Below are 19,022 nucleotides of genomic sequence, written 5' to 3' on the forward strand. Positions count from 1 at the left end.
GGAGTTTACAAATGAAGAAACTAAGGCACAGATAGATCAAGATTAAGCTTCCCCAGTGCCCTTGGGGACATAAGGGCTCATTTAAATGCAACTGGGAATCAACATCCCTTTGAGTTAGATTTGAAAATTCCACAGACATTCCCCAATTATAGGGGCCAAAATTAAGCCTCCTTATGGGACAGCCTAAAAGGCTTTTTCTTCAGGTTTATTTGTAGCTGCTTGTATATTGCCAATTTTCAGGGAAATTGCCCAACACTAAACAAATATGGGACAGTTTCTTTACTGGTGAGAAAGCTGCTATAGACCAACAGATTCAGGCTTTTTTTTTTATCTACAAGGTGGTCTATGTTTGCTCCAAACTAAGTTAGACATTATAATGGTATAAAGCTGAGAAGCTAGTCTGGATGAAAATATTTTAAAATGCATTCATTAGCTTTATCACCATAAAATCTTATCTCATAAAATATTGTGCTAAAGTGACAATATTGATGGTAAGTGGTATTACGGCGCAATGATTTACTTACTGAGAAGCTGAACTACAAAACCAAACAGAGAAATTTCTCTCCCTAATAAGAACACTGCAATTAGGTCATCACCAAACACTGTGTAACCACAAATCAGAGCAAACACATTCCCAGAAAACAACTAATATGTGACAGCAGGTATTTGGAATGAGAACAAGGATTTCATCTATGTAGCCCTAGTGGTGAATTATATAGATAAACACCAGTCCTGAGATTAGTTGGCTTCCACTGGGAACACGCAGGTATTCGGATATTTAGACCCAGTTTAGCACTACCAGTCTAGAGCCTAAACTTCCAAATGGGCAAGTTCAGGTCCAACTGTGACATGATAAAGTTTGATAAGGTGTTCAAAGCAAGTTTTGGGGACAGAATTTATTCTATTTAGGTCACGAATGAACCGAATCCAGAATATCAAGTTCCTTGTATCTTCTTGATTCCTGTTCGAACAACTTCTCTAATTTCCAGTAACAATTTCTCTTCTGTTAACCTATTAGGTCTGAGTCCAACCTCGGTTAAGTTCAGAAGGTAGGTTTCGGTAACCCTCTAAAATCCAGACCTTTATTCAAATAGCAAGGCAGAGAAAAGGAACTTGCTACAAGAACGTTCTCCAGAATCCCTTTTGTCCCTGCAGCTCCCTGACCCTCTTCCTCTCCTGGTTCTGCACGTGTACCTGGAGGTACCTCCTGAGCAGACAGGTCAGGAAAACGAAAAACACCATTCAGAGAGATTAGGACAGGAGGCCGTCTTTGAGGATTGGCTTCTCCTGTACGGCACTTTGGTCTGTGACCAGAGATTTCTTTTAATTAGATTGCACTCTTAATTATTTATGACCTATATTATCTGTAAAAGCTGTCCAAAATCTAAGCATATCAGACTTAATGAGGATAATTGGAAGAATAATATTTTTAACTCTTGTGTCAATCCTTTGAGCTTTACTGACGGTAATACTAGGACAGAACTAGGTATTTTAACCAAAAAGTTTTAATCCAATTAAAAAGTGGAATAAAAATGAACTAATGAACCAAAATTCCTGTTTTGTATTGTCTCAGGGCTGAACCGAAGATCTTTGCTAGGTTAAAAGCCACGATGTATCAGAGGTGACACACAGAAAACTCTAACCCGAGAGGCAAAGGGGCATCTCGCGACGGAGGACTCCGGATGAGGGTGCCAAGGGCCAGAACGCCACGAGACGCCAGGACGCCGGCTGGCCCGGCAGCCCTCCCGGAGCCGGGGCCACCGGAGCGCTGCGCTAACCTCCCGCGCGCCGGAGGTTTAACCGGCTCTTGCCTATCCACAGCATCAAGCAAAAGCAACGGACGGCTCAGGAAACACAAGCCTGCGTCCAGCATGACTGCTCCACCCTGCTCCATCCAGCCTTCCAGCGCTCCCCTTCCTCAAGGGAATACTCTGGAGCTGAGACAGACGAGACCCGCGCTTCTGTTCCCGCTCTCTCGCGGTGAATATTCCTAGGCCTAACCGAACCGGGCGCTAGCAGAGCGGATCGCGAAGGCATCGCCACACGCAGAGCCTCGAGCGGCTGGCGGGACCGGCTCTCCAGCAGGCACGGGCACGGGCCCGGAGCTGATCGGTCCTCCGGGACTGTCACCCGCGGGCCGGCGCTTCCTTCTCTGGGCCAGGACAGGAGGGCCTGGGGTCCCCCCTGCCCAGGGCACGGGCAAGGCGAGCAGAACCCCTCGCGGGGCGGGAGCGGCACCCCCGGGGCTGCGAGGGAGGCGGCGGGAGCGGCGCGGCGGGGCCCGGGGCCTTCCTGCGGGACCGGGGTGCCAAGCCGCCCCCCTCCCCGCATCGCCCGGGCCCCCGAACGGGCCCGGCACGGGCAGGAGGGCGCTGCGCCCCCTCCGGCGAGCCCCGCGGCCCGCGCTGCGCCCAGCCACGGCTCGCGCAAGCCCTTCGCCGCCGGGGCCCGCTGCGGCCGCAGACCCGGGGGCGCCGCGGCAGGGCCGGGCGGCGGGAGCCCCCCTCCGCCGAGCCCCGCGGCACCTGCCCGGAGCCGCCCGCCCGCCCGCCCTCCCTCCCGCGCCGGGCGGCCGCGGCAGCGCCCCCCGCGCCGGCCCCGGCCCCGGCCCCGCCGCTCACCCATGGTGCGCCGCTGAGCTGCGGGGCGACAAAGCCGACATGGCAACGAGAGCCGCCGCCGCCGCGCCGCGCCGCGCCGACCGCAGGCGGCTCTGCCCCGCCGGCGGCGCCGCGACTACGGCGCCCGGCAGCCCCCGCGGGGCCGCGCCCGGGGGCGAGGCGGGGCCGCGCCCGCAGGGGCCGCCGGGACTTGTAGTGCGGGCGCGGCGCGCGCCCCCGGCTGCGCGAGGTGCCGCGGGGCTGCCGCGGCCGGGCGGCCGGGCGGGCGGCCAAAGCGCTGGAGCCGCGGCCCGGGCGACGGCGGCGGAACGGCGCCCTTGCGGGGCGGGCGGGCGGGCCGCCTCCCCCGGCCCGCACAAAATGGCCGCGGCGGGGAGGCCCTGGCGGCGGCTCTGCCCCGGCGCGGCCTGGGCGCGGGCGGCCGAGAGCGCGGCAGCGCTTCGTGTTCCCTGCCTCACCCGGTCCTCGTTAGCGGCCTGCGGGGCGCGGGCTGCGCCCGTCACCGTCACGTCGCGTCTGCGTGACCGCTCCATCTCCTAGCACCCCTTCCGCAGCGCCAAAAACGGTCTCAACGAGCGCGGCGAAAGCGCAACGGCAGAGCCGCCGCAGAGGCGCGTCTGCGCCAGTAATGTCAGATCGGACGCGAAAACACCCCAGGAAGATCGCTGTAACCCCGGAGGGCGTCGCGTGACTAGGAACGACGTCTGGGCGCCTGAAAGTGCATCTTACCACAACGACACGCAGGCGCTAAAACGAAATTATAGGAGACGAGGTTTAAACGTCTGGAAGACATCAGTGCAGCGATGAGCTGCTGCTGGTCAGCAAGCGCCTAGCGCCTTGGTGTCGGCGTTGGGATGTCCCAACCGTCTGTTTCTCTCTAAAACCGGTAAAACTGAGCGTGTCGCTGGTCTTGCTGTGCTAGGATCATCACGTTTGGAGCACAGAGGCCCGAAACTTGCTAGAGTTAAAACAAGCTGCATGGGAAGAAAAAAGAGCTTTTAGAGATGTGAGCAGCAACCTCCCAAAATCAGGCAGGAAAACGTTTTTAACAGTGGACGTCTGCGTTCAGGGAGTATTACCGCTCCTTGCCCTGTTTGTCAGCCTCGGTGTGTTGTTTTCAATAAAGGGGAAAAATCCCACTGCTAGAGGCAGTGACCACACGCCAACCTTTCACTGTAAGTACTGGGGAAGGGGCGCTGGAGGGCAAGTCTGTTACTGCTCCGTAGAAATCCAGCATCACGGCGTGTAAGTGATGCGAAGATGGGGTATGATGAGACCCTGTTTGCCAGAGCCAGGCAAGAATGGGCTGTTATAAACGCGGTGGAACGTTTGTTTTTGCAATACTGTTTTTCCCAAATCCATAGCCCTTTTGTGGCCGAGGAACTCGCTCCTTTCTTTGCCTCGTTACTGCAGCTGTCAGAGGTCTGCACCCCTGCCTGGAAAACACGAGTAGCAGCTAGGAAGAAGTCCTAGCAAAAATCTGCATCGTTCCTGCATTATCACACAATGCTCGGGAGATTTACAAAGGAGGGTGGGGAAGAGGAGAAAGTCACGGAGCTCCACTTATTTGCATTATTTCTAGGCTCTTTTCTTTGCAAGAGTCCATTTTAGTTTTTAAATGCAGTGAGTATATACCTCATACATAGCTTTATACAAACTTTATAGGTTTTAATTGGCATCCCACTGTGACAGAGTAAAATCTGGCAAATAGACTATGTCTGTTTATACTGCATGCTCCCTTTTTGTTTTGCTAATAGTGTATACATACACACAAATCTTGTATACATACACACAAACCAACCTAAAAGTGGCTTACTGCTTATCCCGGAGGTTCTCGCCATGGTTCATCGTGGCTGCTTTATGCAGCTGAGGCCATGCAAAACCTATAGAAGACAAATGGGAATTCACGAGGAGTAAAGGCAGGTAATAGCTTCCTACTGGTGCAAAGTAAAGCAGCTACCCAAGCGCTCAGTTGGAGCACCCCATCCTTTTACAGTTCTTGCAGGTAGAGCCACGACTGCTAATATAATCCGAAACATACTTTTGGCTGCTCTGAAGCAAGGAGGAGTTTGATATAGACCTGGGTTTGGTTTAGAGCCACCCTGTGCTCTCATTTCAGTCCTGCAGCAAGCCTACTAGGAGCCAACACATGACAGTCAAGCTGGGAGTGCCAACTTCATCCATTCACACTGGGCTCGTGGTGGTCCATTGATAATGCTTGTGGTTCTGCAGTGTGCCTAAGCCATATACACAACTCTAATTGTCCAAGGGGCAAGGTTTTGCTATGCTGGCTGTAGTGCTTTTAAGGATCGCTTACTTGAGCAAAGTTTTTCAATCCTGTTTGCATATGAAGGGAGAGAAAGAATGTTTTCTAAATTCTTATCTGCCTGTGTCTTCATGGTTTCTGGTATATTCAAATTGAGTACATCAGTTGTCCAGGTTTAATTTTACATTTGCTTTTTTTTTTCTTTTTTTTTGCTTTTTTTTTAATTTTGAATCTGGAACATTAAAGATTTCATGTTTATTATTTCATGGCATGGAAGTTTGATATAACAATCAACTTTCTTACCAGCAACGTTCACTTTGATGGTTGGGGTGCTTATAGATCCAAATGCTTGAATAAAAATAAAAGAGTAATTACAAATATGATACAATAATGTAAAAAGATCTCCAGTGCCTCAAGTTGGAATGAAAGTACTTTAAAATAGACTATTCTAGCAGTTTGAAAGAACAACCATGTACAAGCTGTTAGCATTTTAAATATGTTTATTTAGCAGCTTTTACAGTCAGCCTCCAAAAAAATTGGAGTCCTTCTGGTTTCTGAACCGTGTCAAGTGATGAAAATGCCTGCTAAGAACATCGAAGAAGCTAAACAGTGCACTCCTTTCTGAGAAACAGACATGTCTAATAGGGATTAATCTCTTTGAAAAGGCAAAATATAAATATATACACTCTAAAGTCACAACAACAATTTAAACGAACTACGTTAATTCAAGTGGGATCACAGTGGACAAATCCACATGATGTAAACTGCGGTTGTAAAATATCTCTGCTGTCTTCTTCTCAAAACCTGTCCAATTTCTGTCTACATTCTGCGATCTGCCTATTGCAGAGTTGAAGTACAGAAGCGCTGAAGTGTTGAATCTCAGGGGCTGTGCACGGGAAAAGGAGCTGGGGAAATACTCTGTTCTTTACACATTGCTCAGGGCATCCACACCAGGAAGAACTTTACCTGTTAGCAGTTAAGAAATTATAAATTAAAAAGGGCAGAGATTGGACCTGTATACACTTTTGTAGCTATTCAGGCATATAAGTTAAATTTAAACTGTTTCACACAGTGAATATGTTGTAGTGAGTATCCAGAGCATAACTCCACTCATATGTCAGCAGACAGATTCTTAAAGGACCACAGTCTTCAATGCTCAGTTAATAATAATTGTAAAGTTCTACCCAAGTCTCTGCTAGCATCAGATCCAAACACTAAGATCCTTTTCCATTTGAGTTTTGCAGCAACTCTACAGATCCAATCAAAAATGTGTTTGCTGTCAACTTTCTTCAATCTTTAATGGCATGCAAATAGGATACTGGAGTGTACAGTGGAAATTTTAAGAATGAATTAAAGAAACAAAACCTGTAAGTTTTGAATCTAAAACACCCATGTCCAGGTATTTAGATGCTTCATCCTTCTTGATAAGAAGAAAGAATCTTCAAAAAAGAACCTTTGAGTAAGACAACTCAGAATATTAAGTGTAGCATTTTCTAAAGCATCTTTTCTTCATTTTATCCTACTTCAATAATTAAGGGAGACCATTCTGCTTTTGCTTTTTTAAGAAAACCCACCTTCAAACATTCAAGCTGTGGCAGTGCTGAATTCTAACACTGTTCACAACCCACTAGTTTGTTGGTCTGTCTTTCTTTACTCAGAAGCTTTTCTAATTATCTAGACTTCCGTTACATTTAAAAGATCACACACACAAACCCACATTTTGGGCCAAAACTTAGGCAACTTTGTCCTTTTGAATAAATCAGTTGCACAGTGTTTCCTTCTAGCCATCTGGATTCTTTCCCTTTACCATCACTCACTAGGCAACAGAAACAAAAGCTCTGTCTCACATATAACTACTGGAAACTTAACAGCTGCAATGCAGTTTATTGCAGTTTCCCTTCTACAGAGTAGCTGACAGCATTAGATAATTTACACATATTGGGAAACAGCTAATTACCAGAGGAAATGAAAACTCATTTAGAGTACAATGTAACTCATTAGAAAAATCCTGTAAAATTCTCACCATTTTGGATTCTAAGTCTTCTTGTGTAGGTTTGTAAGCGATCACTAGAGGGCTCCCCAAAACCAGGGCGTTTCAAAACATAAAATACCTCCTAAAAATGAGGCCTCTATCCAAAATTTGAGATTATTTTAATCAAGTTTCACAAACTGAAAAGGGCTGTCTTGTATTTGGGTGTTTTAAACAGTCTGGTTAGCATGTCTCAGGATCAAACAGGGCATGATCTCAAGACTATCTTATTTTCTATCTCAGCATTTTTGCTTTCCAGGGGTGGCAGACTATGCTCTTTGCAAGAATCCTTCATTTTCTTTCCTCTCCTCCTCGAGGAGCACTAAGGAAAAAAGAGCTATGAGGAGCACGTTGCTCAAAGATTATGTGCAACTCCAGAAGGTGAAACAGAAAAGATATTCTGCTGTCATCCTTTCTTGAACATTAACACAGTGTAAAGCACCTAGAACTATGTAATTTGCTCAAGTTAAGAGGAAAGAGCAGTTACCCTCTAGCAGTTCCAGGCTGGCACCACCTCCTGTGCTGACATGGCTAACTTTATCCTCAGTGTTCCACTTTGCACAACAAGTGGCTGTATCCCCACCACCTGTCAAACATGGAAAAAAAAAATCAATGAGACAGAAGAAATTAAGATTTTGTTTGTTTGGCTTAAGCAACATAGCCTTGCTATTGGCTGGTCGTGCTCCCAAATGCTCTGCATGGGTACGTACAGTGGTCTTCACAGCCATGCCTGCAAGCTGAAGAGGAGCTGAGAACGCTAGAGAAGGAAAACAATTTGGCCAGTATTTTTCAGCTTGGCCTCAGCAAGTAGATGCTTCTTGCTCGGATTTAAGAGGACAGGAACATACACATACAACTACTTACCAATAATAGTGATGCAGCCCTTTCCAGTTACTTCCACCACTTTGTCCATCAGTGCTTTGGTTCCTGTGGCAAACTTGTCCCACTCAAAGACACCAACTGGACCGTTCCACACAATTTGCTTGGCCCTTCCCACAGCTTCAGCAAACTTCTTACTACTCTCATGGCCACAATCCAAGCCCTAAGACAAGCAAGAGAAAGCATACGTTCAGTTACTGACAACCGTCATCTTAAGTCAACAGTGTCTAGCTGGGATCCTCAGAAGTTTTTCATCCCTCCCCTTCATTACACATCCAACAGAACACCCCTCCATTAACACTCCCAGGTATCAAACACTTGTTAGATCTGAAGTAGACAGGCTAGTCATGGGGCTTGGAAGGGCCTGACAGCTCTGTTTTCATAGCCTTAAGCTTGCTGCTGATGCAACAAGCAGAAACAGCAACAGACCGGATACAAAAGGAGAGTTTCTCTGTACGCACTGAATACTGAGGAACAAAGAGATCTGCTAGCAGCTGCTGCTGTAGGATGGAGTCTAGTGTGGTATTTGTCTTTTTAGTACGAGTCACTTTAAAATATATGTCAGATGTTTGAAGCCTCGTTTAGAAAGCTTTTGCCTACTCTAATTAAATTCTGGACAAATAAAAGGATTTCTACTGCACTCAGATCTGAAGGTTTTACAAGTTTGCTGTTTTAATCCAAATCTCAGAAAAGCTACTTTAGGCTTAAAAATTCAAGACAAACCACATGGCTTCAGTTTCATTAAGCCAATGTACTCCATGCAACTGACTCCTTTCAGAAACATTTACAAAGGATCGTATGTACTATTTTTATTCCTTTAAAAAGCGTCCTTCCCACTCTGCTGCCCACTGTGCTTTTTTTAGTTGCTTGGCTATTAAAACTTACCATCCAGCCATCAGGAATGCCTGAAGCCACTGTAGCTTCTCCAGTCTGTGCATGCTCATCAAATTTGTCTGCCGTGATGAAGTCAACAGGCAGAGTAATTTTCACACCGTTCTTCTCTGCCTTAGCCATCAGGTCCTTGACGATTTTTGATCCCTCTTCATCAAACAGAGAGTTGCCAATCTACAAAAATTATTAGGGGGTGAGGGAAAGTAGGGAAGAAAAGGGCAGGGAGTGAGGCATTCATTTAGCTGCTGGTCATTACAGAAGAGAACAGCAGCAGTCAGCCATACTACTTGGGTGGCAATTCTGGAGAGACTGTTCCTTAAACCACCTAAACATTGTCAGTAATCCTTGTTTTTGCAGACTGATTGTCAAGAAAATTTTCTGTGCTCCCTGCTCTCACAAGAGTCAATATAGTCAATTCCTAATACCAGAATACTCTTCTGGTCATCACCTTTACTAGGAGCAGACACAGAAGTGCTCTTTTCATACCTGCATGTTGTTGATCACTTTGAGGAAGGTGAATGCCATTCCACCACCAATGATCATCTCATTGACTTTATCCAACATGTTATTGATCAGCTGGATCTTATCCTGAACTTTAGCTCTGGGAAAAGAGAGAGAGTGAACAGTGTAGCCACAGCCCTAAACTCCTCAGATGAAACGTATTGTTTTTAGCTAGATGGCGTGAAGCCTCATAATGAGTTCTTGGCTACTCAGTAACAGCAAGGTTTGATTGCGGCATATCAAGGGCACTCAGAGAACGAGGCAACAAAGGAACTGTGGGGAGTGGGCAGAAAGGGAATTTGGCAACTTAGTAAGTTGCTGGTTAACACTGTGCTTAGAAGAGCATTATTTAGCCTTACTTTTTTTTCCCCTTACTTGTATATAAGCTTCATCTGGCACTTTAATGCCTGTTTCCCTGGACCGTTCAGCAAGGCAGAGCAAGGATCAGAGCACCATCATTCACAGCCACTGTTCAACTCTGATTCGCTATACCATGCTGCCTTATGCTCAGCTCCCATAACTAGTCCAAATCCAGCTCCCCATCACACTCGCAGCACAGCTTCGAACTACCAAAATGACTTGTTGTGCAGAACTGCCCTCCCTAAAAGCAGATGACTGCTTTCGGCACAAGATATGAACGATAACGGAATAACAATGCCAAAATTACTTTAAGCAAGAATGTCAAAGGAGGCAGGAAATGGACTCAAATCTCCTGTCTTCTTTAATGCCATATGCTGAATTTTGTTGTTGCTATTCTCTGAAAGAAAGCTCGGTAAAGATCTTTGGAGACAGCCCTGGGCTAATTCTAGATTTGCACACAGGAGACCTGCATTTTAGTCTCCGTTTAGCTGTGTTTTGCTTGATGACGTTAGGTAACACCCTTTCCTTTTGTTGCTTCAGTTTCTCTGTCTCAAAAACAGGGATAATGATATGGATTTCATTAATAAAATGCTTTCATGCTGAAGAAATAGGTATTGCCTCTACAGTTCCCACCTCAGTGGCCAGGGAGTGCTCTGGCATAAACCACCCATCATAAACCCCGATTCAAGCAGTGAAGTTGTTATTGTCATTGTACAAGGTAGTTGAACTGATAAAGAAGCTATTGAAGATACAGATAGAGCCACACCAAAACCTGCAGGGCCCTCCTTCCTGTGCACAGCTCTCAGCAAGGAAACAAATGCGAAGAAAGAGGCAGAAGTCCAATTCACTTGCACATACCCTGCTCCTAACACTGAATTGCTTTCCTGATCGTAGTTCTTTGTCAGCACATTTCATTTCCATTTTATTTGTTAAAACATTTTTTTCCCCACTTCAACTTCTGGATCCAATCTTGTTATACACAAGAGGCAGCCAATCTGCAGCTGAACCGCATGCAGCTTGCAAGTGGGCCTTCCCTCTGGGCTACTGCGGGAGGAGACAACGGAGTAAAACTCGCTAAGATACTGCCACCTCACCTGGGAATAGCTGTACCACCACTGGAGCAGTGGTGTTTTCAAACAGATAAAGTTATTCTGTGACTCTGAACTGCTCTCAGAGCTCCCACTGTGACTCACTAAGATGCACAGTTGGTATTCATCAGTCCTTGGCCAGATAGCGAGTTTTGTGTCCAGCTCCTAGACTTTGATATGCTGGTCATCCCTGTTGCACCTCTCTAATAGCTTATTTTGTTCCAATTGGATTTACAACACTTCCAGACTTTAGTAATAGACTTGATATTTTAATAATTTGGCCATCTGAAGAGCAACTCTAACTCAAACATCTGATGGGTAATAAAGTAATAAACTTTCCCTTGATTCCACCAAGGTCAATGAGGAGTACATAAGCACTTAATGACAGATAGCCTGCAAGCTCTAAAATTTGGAAGAGTATTAATAATAATAAAAAAAGTTCAGTATAATTGAGGTCACAGATGATGTTTAAAACTTTGTGAGAACTGAATACTACTTAAAAAGCATATTAATGTGTGGTAAGAGCAGGAATAAGCCACATACTTTAATTGAGAACAGAGATATGTTATGGTGTTGAAGCTTTGCATTAATTAGCAAAATATTTTACTTCACCCAAGAAACTAAAATAGACTATCATAGAACTACTGTGTTAAACTGAGTATGCATATACCAGCATGCAGCGGGAAATTATTTCTATACACAAGTAGTCACTCAGTTCTGCAGCTTCAAGACTCCTTGTACATGAGCTGTTGCTAAAGAGCAGGGGCTCATCCAGCTACAGTAGGTCACCATTGCATAATGACAGACTGTGTCAACTTACAAGGTGCTGAGCTTGCAGGATGCTTGTACTCTGAACTCTGGAGGAAAGGTCACTGACAGTGTTTCAGGGCCATCGTGTGTACCTAACAGCTTGCCTGGTTCATCTGTGCAACAAACTGCCACGGACTAACTCAAATTAGAGGATATAAGGGGGTTAAGAGGTATTATGAGGAGACCACAACAACATTATCACAAGAGTGGACAGGGTCAGTTAGCTCCTTCAAAATCCACATCTTACAGAGATCTCAGCACATATCTACAAATCTGAACCTCAGGTATACTTCCAGGGAAGGCACTTGTTTGAACCAAACCAAGAAAACTTTTAATTTCTTACAGAGAAGAAGCTGGTGTTAAAGAAAAATAAAAAGTGGACACATTCTCAAGTCTTACCCTCCAAGAATTGCTAAGAAGGGTCTCTCTGGACTTTCTAGGGCCTTAGCAAAATAATCCAGTTCTTTCTTCATCAGGAAGCCAGCAGCCTTCTGAGGCAGATTGACACCTACCATGGAGCTGTAGAAGAGATGTGTAGAGAAGAAAGGAGAAATTCTGTATCAGTACAAGTCCAAACAATCTTGTGTCTCTCAGCATTACAAAGCCAATCCTTTACTCTTACACTTACTTTAGCTGCAGCAGTGAGAATATCTACTACTTGCATGAAAAGAAACACCTGGATTTTCTTTTCCTAGTTTGCCAAGCCAGCTGCACAAGTTTACTGCTCTGAGGTTGTTTTTTCATAAACCATTTTGATATGCAAGACAGCATTAATCAGGGATCCAAAATGCTGAGGAAGCAAAGAAGCAGAGGAAAAGCAGAGATACCTTCCTCCAAAAACATTAGATTATGAAATAAAGCTCAAAGAGGTCCACTACAGAGTTTGCATGTATGTGTAGCTAAACCCACTCGATGAGAATAATCAATTGGGGCCACTAAACTACAGGAAAAGAGGGTTGTTATAATTGCACGAGTGTTTATACAAGTCCTAATCAAGGCTTCAGAGTTTCAACTGTCTTCTGTTCTCATCAGAGAGGAACTTTAAATAGCATACAACTCCTCTGCAGAGTACATGTTCAGGAAGAAAACAGCAGAATAATAGGAAAGGAAAAGAAGAAAAAAAAAAAGATGAATACACACCTGTGAGCTCGGTGGGCAGTTCCAAAAGCATCATTGACATAAACATCTCCCAGTTTAGAAAGAGAGGCTCTGAAAGCCTCCACCTTGGCAGAATCAGCCTTGATCTAAAAAGATAAAGAGCGACAAGTTTGTGCTATTCAGTTACAAACATAGAGCTGCTTTTGACGTTAGAATCAAATAGAATCAAATTATGCCATTTGGCTTGTAAACCCAAAGCACAGCAAGGACTGCTGAAGAAACTTTATGGGCTTATCCTGTGGGTCACTGTATTTCATATGCTCTTTCTCAGTCCAGTAGGAGCAACAAAAAGGTTTAAATGGTTTAAATTCAATGTCAAGTCCCAGAGCTTGCTATTCCCCAACACATGATGACTGTTTCTACCTCAAGTTTCAAGTTTTTAGGGCATCAGTAGGGCAGGAATAAATTCCAGCTCTACCAATCTTTAGGTCTCTCTTGAACAGATTTTCAGTTGTGTACAATGAACTGTAACACAGAAAGGGAGCATAGCGACAAGACAATGCTAAGGTAGGAGTAAACACACTCATGCTCAATGAGCAAAAATTTGCTTCCTATCACCACAGGTAAAAGGATGAGCACCAGAAAAGTTCACATAGCAACCACATTGAGAACTAATTTATAAACAGCCTGCACAGCAACATGGGCCATGGCGACACCAGGCAATTGAGGAATGCTGGAGATAAGTGTGGAACAGGTGTGTACAGATGCATTTCTGTTAACAGGCACTTTCTCCATCCTCCAGCATCCTATCAAATCCTCATAGGATGGTTCAAGTAGTTCAGTTTTCTTTCCCACCACCAGAAAGACAGTGGTGCTGTCCTGGAGAGTGAAGTGGCTTCTTGGACCTTGTTCATAGCCATGTGCTGTTAAAGAACTACCTGGACTAGCAGTCAGGCAATCACTTCTGCAAGTGCCTTTCTGCCTCATCAGCTCACCATCCCACATGAGGTCTTTTCTCTTACTGCATCTGCTGGTACCAAGATGTAGTATCACAAGGGCGATAGCAGGAAGTACACTAATATATAACAGATGGTTCAGCAAGGCTTTGGATATCCCATTTACTCATGTAGCCTTAGCAGGAAAAGACAAGCCAAAGGGACTGCAAGATGGTAGAATAATGCTGTCAACTGCTCCTTCACTTGCTAAATTGACTGGCTTTACGCAACAAAATTAAGTGTTCCTGTTTATACAGTAACATTGTAAGCAGAACACAAGAGGCTCTGAATAAGGGAACCACTGCCACTTTATCTGCTCTGGGGAGCCATTTTCCAGCTGCCAGTTCAATCTGCATTCTTGCATAGCATCATTATTTCCATAGCACTGGCTTTCACTTCTATTAGGACAAGTAGGTCCATCAACTGTACCTCTCCTGTTGTGCTCAACTGCATTGCATACTTCCATATGCATAGAGACAGCTAAATAATGCATGAATTACAGAAGTGCATAAATCAAGGGAATATTTCCCACAGAAAACTAAATTCTCGTGTCTCTGTTCTCCCTGCCACCATACTGGCTTCCAGTGGCACAAGGTGATGGTGAATAATTCCAGCCTTGATCAAGTTCTCATTGCCATCTGCAAAGGCTTACTAGTTCTCTGGGCCATTTTTTAAGCTACAAGAGTCTTGTATCAGTCCATAAAGGGCACCACACGATGTCAGCATTCCACTCCACGCACTGAATCTGATAGGAGCCAAGGCCTGAGGAAAGTTAACGGGGTCACTGTCACTAAGAAAAGCAGCTGTCTGGAGCAAGCATTCTTCCTGACCTTCAAGAAAATGTCAGAGGTGCACAGCAGCCTGGATTCTAGTGGCTACTCTAATAGAAAGCAGCCTTACTCAGGGGTTTGAGAATCCCTACACAGTACAACGTTTAGACATTGCATTACAACATTAAGCAGAGAAGAGAAAAGGAAATGTGGTTTTCATGGTCCCAATGACAGTAAGCTATCTTTAACAGGCTTTGTTTTAGACATCCTCAGATGAAGTCTAATAAGCAGCAACCAGTTTCCTGCATAGCCCTTCTCAGCCTTTCTTTTAGTGGCATAGCCATCTATAGCCTTTCACTTAAACATTTTCATTTTGGAACTTCTTCCTGTTGCTCAAAATATTCAGTGTTTACCTACAGCGAGCACATGTTTTCCGACTTCTCAAGAATGTTTTAGAGTTAAAAAAAATAGATGTGAAGAAATTACACATAGTGTTTCCTCTCTTTTTTTCCTTTTTTTTTCCAGATAAATAGGCTTAGTTTAGCACTTAATGAGATTCCAAAAAGATAATGTCCACTAAGGGCTTTTAAGGCTCTAAGGCCAGTTTCTGTGTCAGATTTGTCATTGTAAAAATTCAGGGTGTTTGACTCAAACTCAGAGCACAAGTGGTCAGACATACTGCACAAAAGCACCCTGACATCCTTCCGAAAACAAATGGATAAACAGCACTCCAGACAGACATCTAGGTCCTTGTCAGTCTAGAACAAACAAGGTACAAAGGCCAGTACAGGCATGCACAGAGACAAGACTTCAAGCCTCACCTTGTTCCCTGAAGCATCCTTCCCTTTCCCTTCTTCTTCTACATGAAACCGGAGGTTCTCCAGGAGGATAATGGAGCCAGCTGCAGGATTAGCACAGGCCTTCTCCACCTCAGGACCAACACAATCCTTCAGAAATAAGACCTCCCTGGAGACACAGGATATACACCGTCAGCCCACCAATTACTCTTCCTTTCAGAAAGGAAAGCATCCAGGCCCACTGACAGGGCCTGATGCATGCTGAACTGTTCTTCTACTTCACCTGCCCATGAGAGCTTTAAGCTCCACAGCCACTGGAGCCAAGGAGAACTTTTCAGGCATGGGAACACCGTCTGGGCGACCCAGATGACTCATCAAAACCACTGACTTGGCTCCATGATCCAAGCAGTGCTTGATGGTAGGAACAGCCGCCTTGATTCTGTAATGGCAGAGAACAAGAAGTGAAAATGGATTCACACAGAGGTTACCAGGCAAGCAGAATTATTGACCACTTAGCTGAAAGCCCCTCAAAAAGGACAGAAGAAATAGAGCATAAGAGCAGGACTATTATTTAAGAAATCCATCCTACCTTGGATGTTTGCATGATTCAGCCTACCTCTTGAAAGACAGTATGGTATCATTACCAGTATTTCCCACAAAAGAATACTGGGCTTCTCAGGAACCCTCTACTTGCTAGTTCTTATGTCCAGGCGATTAACTACATCTCACAGAATACAGCTTTCCCAGTGGAGCATAACCTAGTCCTCTCACAAGGAAAGCAGGAAGGAATTCTTACAGTCCCTGAAGCACAGTCCAGCATGCATCAACAGCATTGTATATCTCAGTGCATTTTCAGATGTTCCACTGTTATCTTCTGAGAGATGTAGGGCACAAGAGTCAAATGCACTTTGCCATCTAAATTCTGCTGACTGCTTGAAGCTAAGAAATGCCAGGAAACTGGAACATTACCATGCCTCCAAGTTTAGTCAGTAATCCTGAACCGATAAAAGGCAGGCTGGGGATGCTGAGCAGTGAGCTTATACATCAAATTCTCACATAAAGCCAAAGAGGCATGCTTGTGAAACAGTCTTAGCACTGCAACCAGATTTAAAAAATGAAGTTTAGGATCTGTGCTGTTAGAAACATTTTCTGTATACTTTCCACAACACCAATGGTGAGAAGCAGCCTGTAGTAAGTATAGTTTGCTAACAGCTGCATTTTTTTTTTAATAACAGTTGTCATATTTACTCTGAGATGCCTTTAATTGCCTGGTAGCAGCAACTGACAGATTAACCACAAGTAGCTTTCCAGATACTGCTAACAGTACTGGGCTGAAATCAGAGAGAAAATGGACTTTGGGGCTTCCATCTGGGACGGAAACTGGGCCTTACCTTTGATTGTTGGTTATTTTGTGATCTTTCATTGGAACATTGAAGTCAACCCTAAAAAAAAAAAGAGTGAATATACAACAAATGCCTTTAACAAAGGATATGAAGCCTGTCAGTAAAAGGAGTGGCTAGAAAAACAGTTACAATTAAATTTAAAGCAAGATTTTCATTTCTGCTGTGCACAAGTCTCAGCACGAAATTAACATATTGTTAGCCACTTTGGGTTGTAACAACAAAACGCAAACAGAACAAACATCAAGTAGAGCGACTTAGTAAAGTTACGCCACTAATACATCCTAGCAGTTATGACTACAGCAGCAATGATGCATATGCAGTAGCAATGAAGCATAAAACTGCCATTCATTTAGAAAATTGTGCTCTCACATCACTGACTTAGGGGCTTCCCAGGCAAAGGAAGGGGATAATGTAAAGTAACATTGTGTTCTCCAATAAGGCCTCTTCAATACTCAATTAGGTGGCTCTGGCAAATAGACAGGCTGAAGCAGCTGTCCAGTTATTGCCTACAGCTTTGAATTTTTGTTAAGTCTATCAAGGGGATTTCTGACTTTTTCTGAAAGGTTTTCAAAGCGGAGATCTGTTATTGGTGAGACAGCTATTGTACCGGATGGCACACTTTAATTATTTACCTCTGACCTCTCTGCAGCTAACTGCTGCAGCTTATTACATTCCCGCTGGAAGAGCCCACGTGGATCTAGAGGTAACTTCCCTACGGCATGCCGGTTGAAGAGAGGAAAGGGAGGAGTTTCATCAGCCATTTCTGAGCAGCCTACCTTGTGCCCATGTGCTGACTGAGCGGCAACAGGAAGCTGAGTTGCGTAACAGCTAAAGGCAGAATTTACTCATCAAATGCCAAAATGATGGAGTCTTTTCTCCTATCTAACGTGCTCAAAGAAAGCATGGCCGACGCATGATCCCTAAGCAGAAAAATCTTTTTCTTTTGGGGAGGGAGAGAAAGCCTCACTACTGTAACTGTATATTGGAATGAGGAAAATGAAATGCTACACTGCAGTTTATTGAGCATTGATCTATATTAAAGAACACCAAAATTCAAGAGGTTGCTTGGATTTTCTTGTAGCACGCTCAGCAGAAGAGACATATGGATAGAGTTTCAAAAGCTGTCAGCAAAATAGAGGTAGCTGAGCAAAAAAAAAAAAATCAACAGGCAACCCACGGTACAATGGACTAATTCTGAAAAGGTGAAAAAAAAAGCACCACAATCATGCTAAGATTGCTATTCTAAAATGATTGCTATGCTATTCTAAAATGAGTGAATAAAAGAATAATTTGCTTTGCAGAGCCAGAGCTACAAAAGAAAGATCCCATCCACCCTTGCTCCTCGCTGCAGGCCTGATAAGTCAACTCTGCTGAAATCTGAGCTCCCCACCCCTATTTCTGTGAAAGCCACTGCCTTTGGCATTACGACTGGAAGATAAGCAGGTTAGGAGTATACCAAAATTATCATGAATAAGAGGAGAGGAAAAAAGGCACTAATTTTTATAGTAGTGAGAGCACACGGTGATTCTTTTCAAGGAAATGAAGCGCAGGCAGGAAACATAAAGACTAGCACATTATCTGCTGTTTCACTCTGTTTTAGTAGCCAGGCAAAAAATTGCAAGGACAGATACGGATATTAACTATTGGAGACCAAAAAATCAGCCAGTCCAGCCGCTATAATGCAGAACATGTCAGAAGAGGAAATCCCGGAGGGATGGCAAGAAATTCGGCTGTTATGAAGATGTAAAGTTTTCTGTTACACCACGTTTAGGAAAGGCACACAAATTCTGAGCTTGTTTCTTTGATACTCATTAGGGATCCAATTTTTGGCATTTCCGGGAAATTTCTAGGAAACTGCTTGAAAGCAAGGCAATAGAGAAAAAAATTAAAAGGGCACATCTCTGATACAGAGATTTCAGAAAGGGGAAGTTACAAAGTTATTACAGCGACCTGCTCACACGGCAAGGTAGCAAGTATTTATGCATCGCGTGGGGATGACCTTGGACAAAGAACAGCACAGGGAAGGGTGCACCTAGAGCCGCACGCCGCGTTTGGCAGCCGTTCCCACATCAGGCCTTCGCACTTTGCCAAGGAGCTATAACTTCCGACTTTAAAGCGTCATGTCAGAAAGCCCCAAATACCTGCAATTCAGCTCTTGTTAGGAGGGAAAAGGGAAAGAAGAAGAAAAGGTTATCTCACGGCTCGCCGGCCAGATTACGCGGCCGCTTTCTACGGCGGCGCCTTCGGGATGCGCAGCGGGACGGGGGCGGGGGACGCCGGAAGGGCTGTCCGGCAGCAGCTGCCCCCTTCCCCGCGGAGCCCGGCCGCGGCGGCGCCGCCTCACCTCATGACCACGCGCTTGCCCTTCACGTCCACCTTGTCGAGGGTGAGCTTGTTGGAGAGAGACATCCTGCCCGCCGCCACCTGCCCGCCTCACGCACGCACTGACTGACTGAGTGACTGACCGCCCGCCCGCCCGCCGCCCCCGCGCTCTGCGGCACCGCCCCGCCCCGC

The 19,022-nt window shown here is 45.1% G+C and overlaps 2 protein-coding genes across 2 annotated transcripts in view; both read right to left on the reverse strand.

The window, feature by feature from the left end:
- Nucleotides 1-2,713, reverse strand: part of AMOT (angiomotin) — a 63,001-nt gene extending 60,288 nt beyond the window's left edge. Inside the window, exon 1 of the mRNA XM_062584479.1 lies at nucleotides 2,622-2,713. The gene's annotated coding sequence lies outside the window, so the exon portion shown is untranslated. The remainder of the gene's footprint in view (nucleotides 1-2,621) is intronic.
- Nucleotides 2,714-5,369: 2,656 nt separating this feature from the next.
- Nucleotides 5,370-18,977, reverse strand: PGK1 (phosphoglycerate kinase 1). Its single transcript, XM_062584683.1, has 11 exons — nucleotides 18,853-18,977; nucleotides 16,497-16,547; nucleotides 15,389-15,544; nucleotides 15,130-15,274; nucleotides 12,586-12,689; nucleotides 11,845-11,964; nucleotides 9,173-9,287; nucleotides 8,681-8,860; nucleotides 7,781-7,958; nucleotides 7,404-7,502; nucleotides 5,370-5,853 (listed from the first exon to the last, which is right to left on the reverse strand). Exons 1-11 carry the CDS (start codon nucleotides 18,915-18,917, stop codon nucleotides 5,813-5,815), a joined length of 1,254 nt encoding a protein of 417 aa, XP_062440667.1. The 5' UTR covers nucleotides 18,918-18,977; the 3' UTR covers nucleotides 5,370-5,812.
- Between the last annotated feature and the right edge of the window lie 45 nt (nucleotides 18,978-19,022).

This window comes from Rhea pennata, chromosome 11, assembly GCF_028389875.1.
Source record: "Rhea pennata isolate bPtePen1 chromosome 11, bPtePen1.pri, whole genome shotgun sequence".
Lineage (NCBI taxonomy): Eukaryota > Metazoa > Chordata > Aves > Rheiformes > Rheidae > Rhea > Rhea pennata.